General features: G+C 36.6%; 1 protein-coding gene across 1 annotated transcript in view; it reads left to right on the forward strand.

Moving 5' to 3' along the window:
* LOC103256986 (transmembrane protein 56-like) overlaps window positions 1–22,577 on the forward strand; it is a 76,423-nt gene that overhangs the window by 16,222 nt on the left and 37,624 nt on the right. Inside the window, exons 2-4 of the mRNA XM_008054729.2 lie at window positions 11,443–11,608; window positions 16,066–16,155; window positions 19,420–19,478. Coding sequence (XP_008052920.1) covers window positions 11,454–11,608; window positions 16,066–16,155; window positions 19,420–19,478 — 304 coding nt within the window. The 5' untranslated portion in view covers window positions 11,443–11,453. The remainder of the gene's footprint in view (window positions 1–11,442; window positions 11,609–16,065; window positions 16,156–19,419; window positions 19,479–22,577) is intronic.

Below are 22,577 nucleotides of genomic sequence, written 5' to 3' on the forward strand. Positions count from 1 at the left end.
ACAACAATGACAAGCACAAATGGAAACTGCAGTTAATCTAGAGCTTTATACACATTCGCTTAGATGCTTAACAGTTTTTATGTGAATGAAAAGTCAAAAGGGAGTGGTGTGAAAGTTATTCTTTACAAGATATTTTAATATCTCTGGTCAATTGTTGACATTTTATTAGCATTGAGACAGATAATTGCAATGTGCCACTTACATGAAAATGCAAACAGAGCAGAATGGGTGGAAGGCAGATATGCCTTTTTTTTTGATAGGATATTTTGTTTGTATGGTAAATAGCTTATCTTCTGCAATCAAGTGTTTATTTACAAATTATTTACAGTTTGCAGATAGAGACTTTTAAATCCTAGAGTGTTAGAGTTATTGATGCAGGTAAATAAATAAATAAGTACTTCTGCAGTTGATAAAAGAGTGAACTTTCAGTTTATACATGAAATTTTTGAGTATGTAATGTGTTGTAAGAAGTTTGAGATAGATAAATATACTCAATATTAGTTCATTTACAATATTGATACTCTTTGCTGTTGGACGTATTTGGAGGTGAGAATCCTTTTGAGATCAGTACACTTTCATGATGTAATAAAATTAAATTTAGAAAATTATTTTTTCGGTATTCTAATGACACTGGTAAAACAAAGAATCTGTAACTGATGAAATACTAGCAGAATGGAAAGCACATGTAAGAATATGAATGTCTGTTATTATCATTGTTTTGTTTAACTTATGTTTACTGAGCACATGTGAATGGAAGTCACTGTGTTAGGCATGGGGATTGAATATTGAGGGGGAATATGGGGAAATGTGCTAGGCATGGGGATTGAGAAGTGTTTGAATCATGGATCCACTTATTATTTAGTGGCTGGGTCGAGGAAGTGTGGTGCTGTGGAAGCATGGGAAGACAGTGTTTCAAGGAGAAAATGATCAGTAGTGTCTGATGTTGCAGAGAGGTCAGGTAACATGAAATCTGCACTTAGAAGTTATGTTGACCTTATTAATGGCTATTTCAGGGGACCCAAGAGGACAGAGACACGAATGTAGTGTGTTGAAGAGTCAAAGAGATGAGAACGGATGTCAGAGTTTGGACAATCTTTCTAGAACTTTGTCTGTAAAGGGGCTGGAAAGAGAAAGAGCACATGAGCAAGAGAGAAAACTATTTGGGAAAGAGGATTGAAGAAGAGGTTGTGGATCTGCTGATTTTTGTTCTTGCCAGGAACTGCAGCCTGTTTAAAAGTCAATAGAAAGAACCAGTTGAGGAGGAGAGAATAAACGATAATAGGGAACAAAATATTCTCAAGAAGGTCAGAAAGATTAGATCTAAAGTACATAGGTAAGAGAGGTTGGCTTTGGATGGAAACACAGATGGAGGTAGTTTGTATAATAGTTGTATGAGATATTGTGGATTTTCATATGTTGAATTCTACTTTTTTATGTAGTAGGATGAAGGTTATCTCTGAGAATGGAGTGGATGGCTGGAGGTCTGAAAATAATATGGACAATTTGGAAAATTTATTGTGGAATATGAGAAGATTGATTAGCCAAGAAATATGGTTGGTGTGAAAGACAGTGTTGGGGGATGTTTGATCTCTGTAATTCATGCTTACCAATTTCTACCTCTCCTGGTATGTGACTTTCTCCAACAGTGCTCTGATTGTTCATGATTCATCACGGAGTAAATAGTTGGCTATATCTAGGGTTGGGATTTTGCAACTCTTGGCAATGGTAAGGGAATGTAGGGTCTTAGTAAGCGTGTTACGGAAATGATGGGTTTTAGGACCTAAGCTTATTAAAGAGGGATGTACAAAAAGGAAAGGGCTAATGGGTTGGGGGAAAAAATGAGAGGTCAGTGGACTTGAGAATGTTGTAACACTGAAAAAGCTTGAAGGAAAGGAACCTCTGGTCAATACAGAGAATACTAGAAAAGTTATTTTAGAGATAGAAAAATGATGGATAAGAGACAATTGAGGTCTATGGATGGGTGAAGTGGCATGGAAGAGGTGCCATTCCAGATGAAGATAAAGGACTGAGTTGTCAAAGAGAAGCTGAGTTACAGAATAAGACAGGACGTAATTCAGGATGACGTCAGGGCTTGAAGACGTCCGTGAGCTGGGGACGACAGTTTCGCATGAGAGGATATGTTTGGGAGGTTGGAATGTGATATCAATGAGGAGAAGCGGAGGGTGGAATAACTGAGTGGCAGGACCAAAAAGGATATGGGTATTTACAGGGAGTGGAGAAGTGGGGAAGTAAGACCTGAAGGGACCATGAGGAGCAAAGAGGACACTCTGGCCACCTTCTAACTCCAAAGTGTGAGAGGATAGGCATCCACTACCTGTTAAGGCTGCAGGAGAAGAGGGTTATCTTCAGAGAGCTTGTAGGAGAGGCCAAAGGCTTAAGTGGTAGAGGATAGATCTCTGCAGCGGGCACTGCCTACGTTTTAAGTGTTGACTGATGAAAACAGGGAGGAGTTAAGGTTTGGAGGTGACTGCAGAATGGTCTTGTTTCCCTTGGCTGGAATGATAGGCCCAGAGGTCACATGTCTGCATGCTGTTGGAGGTGGATGGTGGTGGAAGCAGAAACAGAGTCCAAACCATATGCTGAGCACTGTTCTGATACCTGACAACCCTTATATCATTTATTTCCCATGACTGCTGTGTCAGGGTAGTACTAATGTTACCTCCATCTTACAGATAAGGAAGCTCAAGTTCAATTAAGGCAAGTTTAGTAATTTCCCCAAGGTCAAGTTTGAAAAATGTGAGCTGGTGGTGGAACCTAAGCCTCAAACTCATTACTTCAGCTGGGCCTATGTACTTCACCATATCCCTCCATGTGAAATTGTGATTTTTAAATATAAATGATAGAATGTTGAGAAGTTAATATAGTATTTAATACAAAATTGTTTTTCTGGATACCAAAATTAAGTTCAACCCTAGACCCCAAATCTTGTTTTCAGAGTACTCTGAAGGTTAGACAGGTACTCACCCTTCTGCAGACCAAACCTCCGGCCATCCTTTACCATTTCCACGATATAGGCTTGGGCAAATCTAGATGGTTAGAAGGTTCTTCTTTAAGTTAAACTGAACTCCTGCCACCCCATTTTTGCTCGCTTGTGTCATTTTGAATAATGTAGAATAAGTTCCCTCTCTAATTTTTCTGCACAACAGTTCTTTAAATGTTCAGAGAATGCTCTCAAGTCTTTCTAAGAAATCTTGTTAGTTCCTAAGCTAACATTTGTTAGCCCTTTGACTCTTCATGGTGTGATACAGTTTCTAAAATGTCCATCTTATTTATGCTATCTAAAGTAATTTTGGTATATGATAATTCAGAGTAAAATGGGACCAATTTTATCTTGATCAAAATGTGTATTTCTACTCTACTTAATTTTAAATGAGTTTGAAGCTTTTTGTGTGTGTGTGTTTAGTATCTTCATTACATTGTTGTCTCTTACAGATTTGTGCCACTTATAATGCTGAGGTCTTGTGTATATGGCTATTATGCTAAATCCTATACTTGGGTATTGCCTTTAAAAAAATAATTTCTAGCTGGGCTCGGTGGCTCAACCTGTAATCCCGCGCTTTGGGAGGCTAAGGTGAGTGGGTTGCCTGAGCCCGCACGTTTGAGACCTGCCTGAGCAACTTGGCGAGACCTCATCTCTACAATAAATAAAAAAAATTAGCCAGGTGTGGTAGCACGCACCTGTAGTTCCAGCTACTTGGAAGGCTGAGGCGGAAGGATTGCCGGAGCCCAGCAGTCGAAGCTGCAGTGGCCAGGAGCGGCCACTGCACTCCAGTCTGGGTGACAGAGTGAGACTCCAACTCAAAAAAATAAAAATAAAAATAAAATAAAATAAAATAATTTCTATTATATTTTTGCTTTGTGATTGTGATTTATTATTTCAGTTATTATTTCAAAATGATTCTGTTAACCCAATATATTAGCTATCTTTCCCAGCTGTGTGTTATCTGCTGATTGAATAAACATACAAATATTTATTAAAAATATTTACTGAAGCCAGGCTCGGTGGCTCAGCCTGTAATCCTGCATCTTTGGGAGGCTGAGGTGAGTGGATTGCCTGAGCCCACGGGTTTGAGACCCGCCTGGGCATCTTGGTGAGACCTCATCTCTACAATAAATCAAAATGAGCCGGGCATGGTAGCGTGCGCCTATAGTTCCAGCTACTTGGAAGGCTGAGGCGGAAGGATCACTGGAGCCCGGCAGGTCGAGGCTGCGGTGGCCGGGAGTGGCCACTGCACTGCAGTCTGGGTGACAGAGTGAGACTCCAACTCAAAAAAAAAAAAACTTACTGAAACAGGACCAAAAGAGAAAACCTTACAAAATACCAGAAGATATTTCTTAATTATACTTTGGATCATTGATCTACATGCTGTTTCTGTCTTTTCATCTAGCTCTGGGTTTCCATAGTTTTGTTATCCAGCCACATTTCTTTGTATTATTCATAAGGCTATCATGAGAAACTTTCAGAATTTTGCTGTAATCAAGTTATCCCTTGTTTGTCAAGAGAATGAACATGGAGGAGTACATAAATAACAATTTAAAAAATATAAACTTATTCTTCATTTGGCATTTTCCCATCTGCTAGGATTTATCAGTCAGTTATTTGTGAAAGTAAGGTATAGGAAGAAGTCAAGGATGACTGAACTGTTCTAGGTTGGAAAATGGGACAATGTTATGGATGTCAGTGCTGTTTACTGAGGTATGGAGCCATGGAGAAAGAGCTGGTTTGGGGTTCAGTTTACCTTGGGCCAAGTACAGCCTGCAGGACCTCTTGGATGCCCATATGGAACCATCCAGAGGGTAACTGACCATCCAGAGAATGCTCTCAAGTCTTTCTAAGAAATCTTGTTAGTTCCTAAACTAACATTAGTTAGCCCTTTGACTCTTGTTAGTTCCTGGGACTGGTGTGCTGGGGGTGTGGAGTCTGGTTGCACACAACATAAGCAGTATTGAAAATGAGGAGTGCATAGCCAGGCAGAGACTACAGTGTGTAAAGAAGAGGTTCAGAGGTAGTTTGGGGAGAGGTCAAAGAAGTTTATGTCTGATAACTTTCATTTTCCTGGTGAATTGGACGAAACCTCAGAGAACTGGCAATTTGAGAGTGGTGAATATTTGGAATCAATGTGGAAAGTAGGAAAAGGGACTTATTAGGGATGGAAAAGGAATGCAGAGCGTGAGTGGGACATTTTCCTCAGCTTTTCCCTTATTTTCTGCCCTTAAAGACAAACACGCACACCTCTTCTTCTTTTTTTTAAGGTGTTTTACTGCAAGTTACTACAGCAGTGATTCTCACCTGGGAGTCATATCAGAATCTGAAGGAGTGGGGTGGTGCGCATGTATGGAAGTGGCACTGGTGACATCAACAATAACAAACAGGGAAATGAGAGTAATAGTTGTATTTTGGAAGGGAGGAATTGTTAGTTCTAAACTCACCTGGTGGAACTGAGCCTTTTGGGCTTTAGCCTCAAAGTATCCTGTTGGGATTTTAATAGAAGAGAAGATATCCTCTTAATTCACTGTTAATGTTTTGTATATTTTCTCACTGTTTACGTGTCATCTCTGCTGGGTGTTTATTCCCTAAAAAGCAGGGAGGGTCCCCTTAGTATCCCAAACTTACCACTTCCTATGGTGAGGGTTGATTTCTTTGAGTGTCTGCCAGCTCTATACATGTCACCCGTGTTGTATTCCAAGCACCAGCACAGTTCCTGGCTCATGGTAGACCAGAGACAAATGTTGGATGAATTGTTTGCTGAAGTGAAGACTGAATCAGCCCTGGCTGTGTTATTTCTGAGGGGACCTGCCCCGGGAGTCCTCTTGCTGGAAGAGAAGGGCTTTCATAGCTGATGTTTGAGACGTGGATAGTCATGTGTCACTTGATGATGGGATATGTTCTGAGAAATGTGTCCTCTGGCAATTTTGTCATTGTGTGAACATCATAGAGTGCACTTACACAAATCTAGGTGGTCTAGCCTACTACATTCTAAGTTATTTGGCATGGCCTATTGCTCCTAGGCTACATACCTGTGCAGCAGGTTTATTGTACTGAATACCATTGGCAATTATAACACAATGACAAATGTTTGTGTATCTGAGCATATCTAAATGTAGAAAGGGCACAGTGAGAATACAGTTTATGGTACACCTGTCTAGAGCACTTACCATGAATGGAGCCAGTCCAAGGCAGCTACAGAACCGGAGTTGCTCTGGGTGAGTGAGTGAGTGATGAGTGAATGTTAGGATATTACTGTACACTACTATGGACTTTTTATCAACTTTTTAATTTAAACCTTGATTATTTTGTAATAACATCTTAAAATACAGACACATTGCATTGCTGTACAAAATATATTCTTTATATCTTTATTCTATAAGCTTTCTACTATTTTATAATCTTTGTATTGTTTTACTTTTTGAAACTTTTTGTTAAAAACCAAGTCACACTACTAGGCATGGTGGTTCATATCCCAGCTACTCATGAGGCTGAGAAGGGAGGATTGCTTGAGCACAGGAGTTCAAGGCTGCTGTGAGCTGTGATTATTCTGCTGCATTCCAGTCTGAGTGACAGAATAAGCCCCTGACTCCAAAATAAAACAAAACAAAACCAATACACAAACACATGCATTATCCTGTGCCTTCACAGGGTCAGATTATCAATATCACTGCTGTCTGCCTCCACATCTTGTCCCACTGGAAGGTCTTTGGGACAGAAACACTCATGGAGCTAACATCTTCTATGATAACAATACCTTCTTTTGGAATATCTCCTGTGGAATACCTCCTGAGAGACTTGCTTCAGGCTGTTTTACAGTTTTTAAAAAATAAGTAGAAGGAGTATACTCTAAAATAATGAAAATAAGTATAGTACAGTAAACATAAATCAGTAATATTTATTATCATTATTAAGTATGATATTCTGTACATAATTGTATATGCTATACTGTTATATAACTGGCAGTGCAGTAGGTTTGTTTATACCAGCATCACCACAAATGTGTGAGTAATGCATTGTGATAAGAAATCAAGGTGATAAGACATTTTCAGCTCCCTTGTAATCTGACAGAACCACTGTTGTATATGTAGTGTGTAATGTGGTACATGACTGTACTTCAAACTTTTTCTTGTTTTTTCTCACTAAGAAACCAACTTCAGTTAAGTTTATGTAAAGCATCTTGGATGAAGAGCATAAACATCGTGTTCAGCAGGTCTCTGTAAGAATGCCTTTGGTTTCACAATCCCTGTGAATCAAGATGGGCTAGTTATATTGCAGAATTCATTTCTAGACACTCTGGTGAATTGCCACAAAAATATTTCTCGCTTCTGTTTCAGCCTCTTTCCTAGGCTAGTTAGTGTCCCAGGCTTCTGCTAGCTACTAGCCACATGTAGGGGTACATGAGCTAGGTCTAATGCTTTTCTACTTTTACTGCGTATTCCTATATTAATAATCACCAAGATCTTTCAGACTCTTGATATATACTAGTAATGAATATCATTGGTTTTCTGTTTTTATCATTTTCTTGCCTGATCCACGCATTGAAGTGAATGAACAGGAGCAGTTGTTTCCTACTAGAAGCCTCAGTTTTCTGGATAAATTTGTAAACGTCTCCAGATTAGTCTTTGATTTGGCATGACTAATTAAGCAAGGAGCTGCTTATTATTAAGAAGCAAAGCTGAGAGAACAATTTAATTAGTTTCTGTCTGTGGAGCCTTTAATGGAAGCCACATTTTGAATATATGGAGCTCTTTATTTAGTTTTAAATGAAACATTTTTGCAAAGGGAGACTCTCAACATATACCTCAAAGACTCAACTGAAAATAATTCTGTTGAAAATGTAAGATAGTCATCCTGTATAAGAAAGACTTACTAAAAACTCAACTTTGGGGAGGATTATAAATTTCTTTTAAAAAAATTTTTTTTATTTTAAAGATGTGGGGTACAATTCAGGGTTAGATATACAAATATAGATGTTCATTATGCAAGTACCCTTGTTGATGAGGTGTGCCGCCCTGCCGACAGATTCCCACTACTGCCAATCCCACCACCCCTTCCCCCTATCCCCTGCCCGCAGTTTCCCACTACTGCCAATCCTTTTCTTATAGTATTAGTATAATCATTCAAGGTCCACTTATGAGTGAGACCATGAGATACTCAGTTCTTTGTTTCTTTGATAGATTGCTCAGTATCATAGACTCAAAGTCCATCCAAGTTGCTGCATCATAATTTTGTCCTTCTTTATGGCTGTGTAATATTCCATCATGTCCATGTACCACTTTTTTATTTTTTTATCCCATCCTCTTTAGATGGGCAGCAGGGTTGGTTTCATGTTTTTGCTATTGTGAACAATGCTGCAATAAACATACGTGTACAGGTATCTTTTTCATAGAGTGATTTGAGTTTCTCCGGGTATATTCCCAGTAGGGGGACTACGGGGTCATATGGAAGGTTAATTATTAGTTCTCTTAGGAATTGCCAAACTATTGTATTAGTTTACACACCCACCAACAGAGTGGAAGTGTTCCCTTTTCCCTGCATCCTCTCCAGCATCTGCTGTTTTTTGGAGTTATTGATGATGACCACCCTGACTTCAGTTAGGTGGTATCTCAGTGTGGTTTTAATTTGCATTTCTTTGATGACTAGTGAGGCTGAGTATTTTTTCATGTATCTGTTGGCTTTTCATATGTCATCTTTTGAAAGGTGTCTATTCATATCTTTTGCCCATTTTATAATGGGGCTGTTTGTTTTTTTCTTTTCAGCACATTTGAGTTCGTTGTAGATCCTAGATGTTAGGCCTTTGTCAGACATACAGTTGGCATATATTTTTTCCCAGTCTTGTGGGCTCTCTCCCCGCTCTCTTGATGGTTTCTTTGGCTTTTGATGAGATCTCACTTGTCTATCTTATCTCTTATGGCATGAGCACTTGGGTTTTTGGTCAGGAATTGCCATAAGGGTGTCTCCTGTGTTTTCTATGGTTCTTATAGTTTGAAATTTTATGTTTAGGTCTTTGATCCATTTAGAGTTGATTTTTCCTATGGTGATAGGTAGGGGTCTTGTTTTAATCTTCTGCATGTGGTCAGCCAGTTTTCCCAGCACCATTTACTGAATAGGTTTTCCTCTCCCTAGTGGTTGGTGGTGGAGATAAATTTCTTAATGGTGAATTATTTGAGTGTTGTTTAATGTATTAGTTAACAATTCATAAAATGGATAATTTATGATATAAATGTTTTATGATAACTTTTAACAAGCACTCATAAAATAAATGCCTTATATACATTGAATTTTAACAAAAGTTAATGAGCAGCCCATGCCCATCTACTGCTCCATGACCAGCAGGGAACATACAAAAAGCTTCAGAGCAAACCATCCTCATATATACATACATATATGTACACACACACACTGCAGCCTCGAACTCCCTCCTTGGCTAGGCAATCCTTCTACCTCGGCCTCCTGAATATCTGGAACTACTGGCATGCACCACCATGCCTTGCTATAAATCAAAAATTATTTTTTGTAGAGATGAAATCTTGCTATGTTGCCCAGGCAGATCTCTTAACTCCTCTTATCTCGGCTTCCCAAAGTACTGGGATTACAGGTTTGAGCCACCACGCCTGGCCTATTTGCGTCTAAGATGAGACTCTCCATCTTTTCTGATTACTGATTTTGCTTTTCTTCAATTATCTGTTTACCTGGCCTCCAGATCCCTGTTTGCTTTAAACTTAGGGAAACATTTTCCCCTTTGCATCTCACTTGGCAGATTATAATGATGTTTAATTTATGTACAAAACTTTTATTTATTATTTGATTAATATTAAACCTAGGCTAAAAGCCCACAAATTAAAGTTTTAATACCTGATAAACACCTGTTGAACTTAAAAAAGTAAATAAGTAGTAAAGTTAATGGAATCTCACAGAGAATAGTTGTAATATCAATATTTTTATCAAGCACACACAGTAAAAAAAGAAAAAGAAAAAACATGAGGAAAGACTTTGTTACAGATATATGAATTCAGAAGGGACCCAGTGGGAGCTCGTTTCTTATTATGATATCATGGTTGGAAGGGAAGGAAGTGAGATTATTGCTAGTACAGTCAATAACTTGGTTTTTCTCTGGTGAATTGGCTTCAGTAGGTGACTTTATTCACATTAGGCAGCTGAAAATGTGTATTGATTCATTTCTTTTCATTTGAGGATAAACTTTTTCAAAGAAATGCTATATTTGCTGGAAATGAGCAAATACTTTAGTGTCTTTTTTTTTTGTCTGAATGTTCCTAAGATTTTTAGAAGCCAAATAAAGTACAGCACAATGATATAGAAGATATATTTTCAGTGTGTATGAATGCATATTACTATTCTTTCCATGAACACTGTCTTTATGACCAGAAGCTCTTTTATAAAAATCTTTAAAAAAAGAAAAAGTAAAAAAGCCATGTAAGCCTTTTGGTTCAAAGATGTGTGTGATTGCAGAATTTTTTTTTAACTTAAATACTCATATATGCAGTGACAATGGTATGGTTCTTTTCTAAAACTGTTACTTTGTAAAATTTTAATTTCGTTTTAAACATTTGTCCTGTTGTACAATTAGTTTTTATTTTACAATTTTTTGGTTTTTTTTTTTTTTTTTTGAGTTGGAGTCTCACTCTGTCGCCCAGACTGGAGTGCAGTGGCCGCTCCTGGCCACTGCAGCCTCGCCTGCTGGGCTCCGGCGATCCTTCCGCCTCAGCCTTCCAAGTAGCCGGAATTACAGGCATGCGCTACCACGCCCGGTTGATTTTTTTTATTTATTTATTGTAGAGATGAGGTCTTGCTGCCCAGGCGGGTCTCGAACCCGCGGGCTCAGGCAATCCACTCACCTCAGCCTCCCAAAGGCACGGGATTACAGGTTGAGCCACCGAGCCCAGCTATTTTACAATTTTTTGTTGTTGTTATTTCAGGTAATGTTAGTTATGGTACGATTTTTGGCTTGATTGTTTCATAGAAACTGTCTAACAAATTCTCATTTCAAAGATGAGGAAATTGAGATGTAAACAAATCAGGTGATTTGTCCTAAATTTAATTAAAATAATATTATTAAAATAATATTTTTCATTATTAGCACTTGAAATTCCCTCTTAATGTTAAACTCTAAGACTTAGATAATTTTGAATATCATGATGTTAAATGTCTTCTGAAATTTATAGTATTGAGATATTTAAGATGATAGATTTTTTCCTTCTTTTATTTTAAATACAAACATAAGATACATGACAAATAGATGGTAAAGGTAAAGAAACACAAAAGGCCAAAAATTCTTGTAGTTTCCTTGTATTCTTACATTTGTGCTAATTTTTAAAAAAATCCTAAAAGTACAAGTACATACTTTTTAAAATTAAAAAATATTAACCTATGTTTACCATAAGATAGTTTACAGCTGTCATTTCTCTTAACAGATTGAAGAAATATGGATACCAATAGGGAACTGGTTATCAGCACTACTTGTACCAGCTTTTTCACCTTTCAGCTTCTTTTCCACTTTGTAAGTTATTGGTTTTCAGCAAAAGTTTCTTCAGGTTTTAATAATCTCAGCCTCGAAAAGAAGATTGAATGGAACTCAAGGTAAAGCATATGAAAATATAATTGACTAAAGTAACTAGTTATGAAATAAAATTATTTAAAATATTTCCCAAAAGTCTTTCATTTAGTATCTAACAAAATCTAAGGCCATATTTTTATTTGACCTTAGACATAAAAGGAAAAACAGGTAGATCTCACACAAAAATTTTTGAGAATTCTTCTATTGAAAGATGTTAGGAAAAATTTACTTAACTTTCTGGGGAAGTGTGTGAAGATTAACATGCCAGCTGACTGTGGAAGAGTGCTATTTTGCATTCTTCCCTGCAGTACTTATGATAACACATATTCTTTGGAAATAATAACAGAAGAAAATATTCATTGTAGTTGTGAGTAACTTATACAATATGGTACTGACCAGCTTAGCCAGACCCAGGGTAAACTCTACACACCAGAGAACAAGGTGTGCAGTAGTGCATCTGTGTCTTTTAATTAACTTTCATTATGATTGAGAGCCTTCCAGCATTTCTTTTGTTATATCATTCTAAAGTAGATGATATTTTTTATATTTTTAAAGCAAAAAATTAATGGAAAAAGAATTAGACACCTATGCATGTAGAAATCTGCTGTAGTTGTAAAACTTTTTGCAGTTTGTTTGTGTATAACTCATTAATCTCACAAACACAAAATGACTCTGATGTCTAATTCACTTGCTTTAGAACATTTTATGCACCCAAACATTGCTGTGCATTTGCAAACCTCAGTGAATCGGAACAACCATGGCATATTTTTTTGTTGTTGCTATTTGATTGAAGTTAATGCTAACTATAAAATGCATTCAGTAAGTCTCTACAATTGCTATCATTATTGTTCATTGAAGTTTCCTTTTAACATTCAAGGGCTTCTGCCAGTCTCTCAATATTTATTTGAGAATGGTCATATTTGACCTCAAATCCCCTATCTTTCTTTGAGCCTGTTTTGCAGGTATCTACTTTTAGAATTCAGACTGTGAATTTAATAAGACTTTAGTTGAGTTTTTTTTGTACTTTACACTGATATATTTTTGGTTCCTTTCACTTAAAAAGCAAGAATAATTTCTCCACCTATTTAAAAAAAACAAGAGGTATGATTATTTTCTCTGAAGACTAGAGCAAAAATATTGTTCAAATGTATTGTACTAGAGACAACATTATTTTAAGAAAGACCCTTTCTATCATATGAAGATAGATGGAGTGGCAGAAAAGAGAAAGGGGGGGACATATATTCTCGATTAAATTGTGAGCTATTTTCATTTCCTTTTTATGGTGGTTAGGGTAGGAAAAGGCATTTGAATTTTGTATAACTGCAAACCAAAGAAATAGGGAGGGTACACAGATGGAAGCAAAGTTGAAAATGAAATGATGAAATTGAAAAATATTTTGCATTATTCTGTCTTATCACTGCCATTCTATGATGCAGGAACTTAACATTTGGGAAACTGAGTTTCTGTTTGAAAAAGGAATATGGGATTATGTAAGATTCATTTAGGTATTCAGATGGTGTTTTATTTTTCTCTCAAATTTGCTTCTGCTTCCCAGTCTAGCTTGGTTTACATAGGACTTAAGCTGTGAAGTGGAGAGTGCAAAGAAGGAAGAAGTAGGCTTTTTGAGTAAAGTACATATATATGTTTTAAAATTTAGCCTCCAGTCTTGAAACATACAAATCGATACAATTATTTCTAGTAATCAGGAAAGAGTCTCTGAGCAATAAATATCAGTGAGCTGGTAGAAAAACGATGGGAGGAACAAAAAGATTATTGGAAAATGCCCCCTTAAGAGCTAATAGTTTCATAAAAGACCTTCCTCAAAATTGCAAAATGCGTATATAAATATCTACAGCTAGCATTGTATTTAATGATGAGAATATCAATGCATTACCACTAAAATTAAGAATGAAGCAAGGATGTCTGGACTCACCACTTCTAGTCAATATAGCACTGGAGACTTTATTAAATGAAAAAGATAACGTATTAAATAAAAGTATCAATTTTTAAATGAGAAAAAAGGAGATAATAGTTTCATTATAAGTGGAAGGAGATTGTTATACTTAATTGTTGCTTTTTCTGAAAGCTTACGTACTTATTGTTATTATTTATACCTTATAATTTTTAAAAATTTCTTACTTAGTTGTATCCAGTTGCTTGCCTATCACATTGAAAGTCCCATATTGTTGAAATACTAATAATTTTTAAAGCTGTTTCTCTAAAATTTAACTTTTCTTGTTCGTTCAGGCCTTATACTTTCTGTTGGCAATACTCATGCTAATTGTAATTAAATCACTAACTTTAAATTACTGTTCTAAAAAGGACATTAATCATTTCTGTAAAAAATATACTGTCTTTTTATAAGCACAAACACTTCTTATTAACTCTCTTTGAAAAAAATTGAAATATTTTATCTCGGTGTTTCTTTTTAGATACTAAAGAAACTACAATTTACTTGGCCAGAAATCTGATTTTAAAGAATAAAATATGAAATTTTTACTAACAGAGAAGTTTCTGAAAATACAGTATAGACTTTTAATACATTCGGAATGGTGTGTAAGTGCAGGGTGTCTGCTTTTATTTTCATTGTAGTGTGAGCTGTTTGACTGGACCAAGTAAGTCTAATTTTTCTCTAATGAATTCTATGCCATTTCCCTCAGCTGAGGACTTACAATGCTTTCCATTTACCATATAACATTTGAACAAAGAAAGAAATTTCAGGCATAAATATCAGGAATAAAAATTTATATTTTTTTCAAAGGCAACTTTTTGACTTATTGTTACTAAACGATTAGACAAGTTAGTAAGAGAGTTTTTTCTTTTATGGAATTTTCAAATTGCAACAGAAAGCTGGCTGTGTGATTACTTAGATGGGGCATTTTATTTGATATCAAGGAATTTACATTTTTATCCTGCTAGGCTCAAATTGAATGCATGTGTGCTTGGCATGTAAATTCCAGACTTGTATACCAGATAAACTGGATTAATTATTCACACTTAAAAATGATCCTTTAGTATTACAAAGTATTTTTTGTTAGTGCCTTTCAATTAGTGAGACTCTACACATTTAGAATATGAGTTGATTTATCATGATATATCTCAGAACACACTATCTGTTACATCAAGCATATTGATTTTTTAAGCTACAATGAAATTTTCTGATATCAAATATAAACAGGTTGATATATTTTACTTCCTCTTAAAGATTTGGGGTCATGTTGTGGAGACAAATTCATTGCACATCAGTCATTTCTTTCTTTCTTTTTTGAGTTGGAGTCTAACTCTATCATCCATGCTGGAGTGCAGTGGTACGCTCACGGCCACCCCAACGTCGACCTGCTGGGCACCAGCGATCCTTCCACCTCAGTCATCCAAGTTGCTGGAACTACAAGCGTGTGCTACCACGCCCAGCTAATTTTTTATTTATTGTGGAGATGAGGTCTTGCCAAGTTGCCCGGACTAGTCTGGAACCTGCGGGCTCAAGCAACATACTCACCTCGGCCTCCCAAAGTGTTGGCATTACAGGCTGAGCCACCAAGCCCCACCACCAGTAATTTCTAGAGAGAAAATTTTGCTATTTCTCTCATCTTTTGTTCTAATGAAGAGAAAATAAGCTTAATTACATGTAAACTTCTCAATAAGTATGTGAAAAATCTGAAATTGTTGGGTAAAATAACTTCATTATGTAGATAGATACACAGTATCCTATATACTTTTAAAGTAATGTACCATAGGTCTTTGATATTAGTTAAGTCATTAAATTTTTAGCAAGATATGTTCATAGAAACTGATTTCAAAAAATCTAAACCTTATTTCTTCTATAAAAGAAAACTTTACTTGAGAACATTTTTCTTTCACTCAGGTGTTTCTTTTAAAAATGGATTTTCTGTATAAATTCATGGTTCTCAGTTTTTCTGTTTATAAGTGCTTTCATAATAATAGAAAAAGGGGATTAATAATACTGCCCTTGCTTTCTCATAGATTTGTCACAAGAATCAAGTGCAATAGTGCATGTGAGTGTACACTTAAAACAATATCCAAGAAATAAATCTTCATGTCATGATCCATTTGAATTGTTTTAAGGACATGGAGTTGGTTGAGGCCAGTAGATTTAGGAGTCATCCCTGGCTGATTGGAGCAGAAAACCCATTCTGTAGTGATGCTGTGATAGCTCAGATCAGGGTGCAGGGTATCGCCATTTGCCACCAGTTTGCACAAACTGTCAACTGCTTCTGCCTTAGAACTTTTAACAAAGGACGGGGTGATTTGGCAGTTTTCTAGCAGGAGATTGTAGACCTTGGCATCTTCCTTGTTATTCATTAAAGTAAAATCATGGCCCTTAAGGTTCTAAATGGCAATTTTGCATTTTACTCTCAGACATACTCACTTCCATATTGAAATGCTTTGAAGTGTAAGTTGTTCACAGTGTTAAATGTCTTGCTAGGAAAAGCTAAGCTATGTGTATTTTGTTTCATTTCAGGATAGTATCTACATGCCATTCTTTGGTGGTTGGGGCTTTTGGTCTGTACATTTTCTTCTCTGATGAGGCTACTATAGCAGATCCACTTTGGTAAGCCATTTCTTTCCAACAGCCAAATTGATTTATGTTTTGATATTAATTATTAATAAGAACATCGTTTACTTTACTTTAAAACAGAAAATATATTGATGGTGTATGCTTTATTAAAATGTTTAAACTGGTGCAGTGGCTCATGCCTGTAATCCCAGCAATTTGGAAGGCTGAGGTGGGAGGATTGCTTGAGTCCAGGAATCTGAGACTAGCATGGGCAACATAGCAAGACCTCATCTCTACAAAAAATAAAAAAATAGCTGGAAGTGGTGGCACACAACTGTAGTCCCAGCTATTCAGGAGGCTGAGTCTAGAGGATTGCTTGAGACTGTGGTGAGCTGTGATTATGCCACTGCACACAAGCCTGGGTGACAGAGTGAGAACTTGACTCAAAAACAAACAAACAAAAAAAAACCCCAAACTGAATACAAACAAAAAACTAAAATGCTTGTGTTCAAATTTATTTCAGCAAAGTGCATTTAAAATAATTTATTTTAGATTTGAATACCAATGAAAACTATTTTGCTTTAGTATTGCAAATGTTATTCAAAATAAGGAGAATATGATTATGTAAACATTTATACTGTGTTAGTGAGTAGAACCAAGTTATTGAAGCCACTCTTCTGAGCAAAAATAAACCATTATTGAGATAGTTAAGTCAACTTGGATAATATCTACTTAAGACTTTGTCTTTAATTAGCTAACCTATTATTAATTAATTTTTAAGACAGAGTTTCACTCTATCTCCCAAACTGGAATGCAAGTAGCATGATCATGACTTACAGTCTTGAAGCAATCTCAAGCAATCCTCCAGCCTCAGCCTTCTGAAAAGTTGGAACTGTAGGCATGTGCCACAGTGCCTGATTAATTAAAAAAATAACAAATTCTTGTAAAGACAGGATCTCACTTTGTAGCCCAGGCTAGTCTCAAACTCCTGGCCTCAAGCAGTACTCCCACTTTGGACTCCCAAGTTGCTGGTATTACAGGTGTGAGTCATCACATTCAGCCTTAATTTATGTCTGACCCATTGTTTGACATCAAAGGGATGAAATGAGAATTTTAGATGGCCATATGTGAGGAATTTAGCACCACATGAGAAGTTTTGGAAACCACGCATAACTATATTCGGCAATAGTAGGATAACTTGTAAGATAGTTCTTTTGAAGTTTAAATGTCACTCCAATGGCAGACATTTTGCAAACTGTATTTGCTGGCATTATATGAGGTTTAGTTGAGCTTAGTTTGAGAGAGAATGTATGTTTTAAGAAAGCACTGGATTTAAATGATAGCTATTGGCTCTGGGGGAGGTAGGAAATTTAACCTGGTCTTTTGACTACAAGGTTGTAATTTTTTATTTATAAATATGAAATTATGCCCATAACAAGTATATAAATACTAATAAATTTTCATTTTTCAAAGTGAATCAGTTTAGCAAATTTAATTCCCTGACTCGATTTTTATTTAGGTCACCTATATGATTTCTGCCTTTTAAAATATTTCATTTTTATTTTACTAACATGATTGTCAGCAGAACCAATTCTTTTGAGAAGTGAATTTTATAACAAAGATTAAATTTATTAGCCTGGGCAGCAAAGTGAGACCCCATTTCTACAAACAAACAAAACAAACACCCTGGTGTGATGGTACACCCCTGTAGTCCCAGCTTTTTGGGAGACTGAGATGGGAGGCTGAAATGGGAGACTCACTTGGACCCAGAAGTAGAAGTTACAGTGAGCTATGATTTCATCACTGCACTGCAGTCTGGGAGACAGAGAGATACCCTATCTCATCAAAATAGATTAAATATATTGATCAATTTTTGCCTTATCAGACTTGAACCTAATATAATTTTTAACACTTTTGCATTTTTTTTTTTTGAGAAAGCAGGATTTATTGAGAGGACAGAAAAGCTCCCACAGTAGGAGGCGACCCAAAGGGGTTGCCCTGCATTTTTTGTGTTGTGATTTATTCTAGGTCTAATTTTCCTGCATCATATTTGCAGTTTAAAACATGTAAAGAAGGCATTACTTCTGCTAAATCTTTCCATTTATAGTTTATTTTTTGCCAGTTGGCCTTCTGTGCCAGTAGGTTCACCTCATAAAGCAGATAAAGGGCTGATAACTTGCATTTGTTTCTTGGAGAAAAGAGCACTAGAAGGACTGAAATATAGGATCATGTTACGTGAGGGGGTGAAACAGCAGGTTAAACTGTCCTGTTATAATTGTTTCCTAATTGTGTGATAATAGACAAATCCCACTAGTCCTCAGTGGAATGATGATGATGATGATGATGCTATTTTGCCTCAGAATCGGAGATGGACTAGATTATGTGAGTTTCTGATTTAGAATAAGGAATAAAATTAAATCAGTGTCTAGAATTCCATTTGAGTCCTTGTGCAAACCAATAATATGAGAGCACATTGATCAATCTCATTATCTTTTTGTTAAATTATTTTAGTAAAACTTTTAGCTAAGATATATACGAAATTGTGGCTATCCGTGCTGTTAGAAGTATTGTCATAGTCAACACAATACTTTGTATGCACTGATAGAGTTAGAATAAGATCCAGAACTGATAGCGAGACTTTCCTCAGGTAACCTAATACATTGGCGTGTCCACTCTGGTTAGGCACTTAGGTATTCTGCACGTTCATTGTTAATGCCATTGGTGGTATGGATGATGACTTCCCAGTTTAAAACAAAACAAATCCTATGCTGTGCTCCTGGATTTTGGGGATTATGGGAATGATTCTAAACACTTAGGTTCATAAAATGCACTAGGTACTCTTAGCCATCATCAGGAGATCTGTTCTTAATATTGAGGACCTCAGTATGGATTGGCTTCATCTGTGTTTAGGGGATTTCAGTCTAGTTTGAACTCCATGAGTTGGTTATTTATTTTCAAGGAAATTTTAGAGACTGGCTTAGGCCTAGAGTAAAATTCATGGAAGATGGGGACTACAAAAGATTTCTTGATTAAAACAATTTGTATTGGGCACAAAGGTACTAGATTTCCTGAGGGGGTATGGATTCAGGTTATCCTGGGGACAGCATCTTTTTGCTAGTACAAGTACTATGGTATACATCACAGTTCCACTCCATTGTTGTTATATATTTTATGATTTTATTTGAAAATGACAGCTGACCGTTTGAGAATCTATAGAATGCATTTCATTATATTTAAATCTCAGTATAAAAAAGAAATAGCTGTCTTCTGTAATCCATGTTTTTTAAAGAAGAAATTTTTTTTTTTTAATTTTTTCAGGGGCGATCCATCACTTGTGCATGTGAATATTGCTATTGCTTCAGGCTACCTCATTTCTGGTATGTGATATGTTGTTTATTGTCTAATTATTTTTAAACCACTCATGGACCTATGTATGGAATACATGGCTTATGCTTTTGGTTTTTTATTTGAAAAGTAGCTTTTAGGACTCATACAGAGGAAAAAAAATACATGCAATGGTGATGAAAATAAAATGTTTTTTCTTGTTAGCTTTCTAGTTCTCACTGAAGATCAGAGTTGCAGAATGGGGCCTCAAACAACTGAGACCTAGACACCTTTTATTAGCAATTATCTCTCTTTGCCCTAGAGTTTTTCAGGTGTAATTACTGTGAGGCTAACAAAGTTTGTCTCAGAGTTCCTCACCTGCAAGGGTACTTGAAATGTGTTCCACATAGTCATGCTTTTGTATTGTCTTGGTAAAATCTGCAAAAGTAAGCTATTTCAACCACAGTTGGTTAAGGTCATAGAACTCTTTCTACTCCATGTTTCCCTCTATCATATTTTCCCTCATGTTGAATGGGGTTGGAATAGCCTTTTTTTTATAATGTGCAAAGGGGAAGTTAAGTTAAGAATGTGCCATTTAAGTGCAATTTGAAAAGAGATTTTAGATTGTCATAAGAAAATGAGAGAAATAACAGATTCTTAATTAGGACATTTTTATAGGGAACCATATTTTTTAATTTTTAAGTTAATGAAATAACTAAAAGAGAGTCTAAATAAAAATAATGGAATTTGAAAAAAGTGAAAAAGATAAGTGATGAACCTAACAAAAAGTCTATTATCAATAACTGAGTTGTAACAAAAAAGAGGAAGAGATAAATTTTGAATAGAAACAATTAACAGGCTGTTAGATTGTTGGATAGCCCAATTAAAAGAAGCATGAATCACAGGAGCACACTGGAAAAAGATTGGCTCATTCGACACAAAATGCTGTCATTGACAAGGATGACACATACTTTATAATACGCCACATGCACTGGTAAATGAGAGCTGTCAATTCGGAGAATAGTAATTCCCCAGGAAATCTTGAATGAAAGAAACTTGATTAAGATTTTCTCAAATAAGATAACAACCCCCTAAAACTTACAAACAAGAGTTATCAACTTTAAAAAACTTTTCTAAGCCAATTGAATGAAAAATGAATTCTTTTTATTCTTTTTATAGAATGTATTGCAAAATCATTAACTTGTAAATTGGTACCGAAAAATAAAGAGCCAAAATATGTAGGGAAAATAGATGTTTTTAAAGACGTGTATCAAGTAGTTAATTACTAATAGTGTTGTATTATTTTTCTTGATTTTCATATTTATGATGTTTGGTTTTTTTAATTTTAATTTGCAATTTGCTGATTTTTTTCCCTCTTTCTAAATGTTCATATCTGGGTTTGTACTAGTAATTTTTATTTTATTTATTTATTCATTAAGTTGGAGTCTCACTCCGTCACCCAGATTGGAGTGCATTGGCTGCTCCCGGCCACCCAGCCTTGACCTGCTAGTCTTCGGCGATCCTTCCGCCTCAGCGTTCCAAGTAGCTGGAACTACAGGCAAGCGCGCTACCACGCCCGGCTGATTTTGATTTATTGTGGAGATGAGGTCTCGCCAAGTTGCCCAGGCGGGTCTCGAACCCTCAGGCTCAGGCAATCCACTCACCTCAGCCTCCCAAAGGCGCGGGATTACAGGTTGAGCCACCGAGCCCGGCAACTTTTATTTTTTTAATATTTTATTTTAAAGATGTAGAGTACAGTTCAGGATTAGGTATACGGTGAACATGGTACAGGTAAAGTTTGGGCCGATCAGGTACCCTTATTGACTTTGTGTTCCCCCCTATAGCATCCTGCTACTACCAGTTTCCTTATAGTATTATGGTACATGTTCAGGGTCCACTTATGAGTGAGAAAACGTGGTACTCTGTTCTTTGTTTCTGTGATAGATCTGCAAAGTGTAATTTTTATTTTTATAAAAGAACGTCCCCATTTCATGTAACCCCACAAAACCTTCATCTTCCCCTGATCGCCACCTATGATAGCCATGTTTCCATGTCTCCATTCTATGCTTAACCATCTGTTTTTTAAAAAAAAATAGCTGTGTTAATATTGCAAGCAAGCCAGGCTCGGTGGCTCAGCCTGTAATCCCGCGCCTTTGGGAGGCTGAGGTGAGTGGATTGCCTGAGCCCGTGGGTTCGAGACCCGCCTGGGCAGCGAGACCTCATCTCTACAATAAATCAAAAAATCAACTAGGCGTAGTAGCACATGCCTGTAATTCTGGCTACTCGGAAGGCTGAGGTGGAAGGATCGCCGGAGCCCCAGCAGGTCAAGGCTGCGGTGACTGGGAGCGGCCACTGCACTCCAATCTGGGCGACAGTGAGATTCTAACTCAAAAAAAAAAAAAATGTTGCAAGCAATTTCTATTCTGTTAAACTATTTTCTGAATCATGGTGTTTAGATTCAGGACCTTTTAAAGAAAAATCGATGCCTTGACCTCCTTTTTTGTCTTTTTAATAGTCACAGTTCTTGGTGGCTTTACTCCTTTGAATTAATACTTAATTGCGTTCTTTAAAAAAATTTTTTTTTTGAGTTGGAGTCTCACTCCTTCACCCAGGCTGGAGTGTGGTGGCACGCATACTCATGGCCACCCCAGCGTCAGCATCAACCTGCTGGGCTCCAGCGAATCTCCCACCTAAGCCTGCCGAGGAGCTGGAACTACAGACATGTGCTGCCATGCCGGCTATTTATTTTTATTATGGAGATGAGGTCTCACTAAGTTGCCCGGGCTGGCCTCGAACTCGCAGACTCAGGCAATCCACTTGTCTTGGCCTCCCAAAGTGCTGGGATTGCAGGCTGAGCCACCGAGCCTGGCCTCTTTCTTTATTTTAAAAATATTTTCTGTTGAATTTGTGTTATAAATGAATTGGTCATTTTGTACCTTTCTTTTTGTTACAACCATCTTGTTTCCGTTTGAATTATTGTTGTGATAGAAATCAGTAATTTAAGCTTATTTAAAATTATTTTTATTTCTTATTTAACTCTGGATATAAGCTATTCATTGATACTTTCAACATATATGACACTTTATACCAGACCCTGTGCTAGATTATCAGGGTATAAAGATAACCACAATTTGACCCTTATCCTGGAGAAA

The sequence above is a fragment of the Carlito syrichta genome, unplaced genomic scaffold, assembly GCF_000164805.1.
Source record: "Carlito syrichta isolate Samal-C Ts95f unplaced genomic scaffold, Tarsius_syrichta-2.0.1 Scaffold300181, whole genome shotgun sequence".
NCBI lineage: Eukaryota > Metazoa > Chordata > Mammalia > Primates > Tarsiidae > Carlito > Carlito syrichta.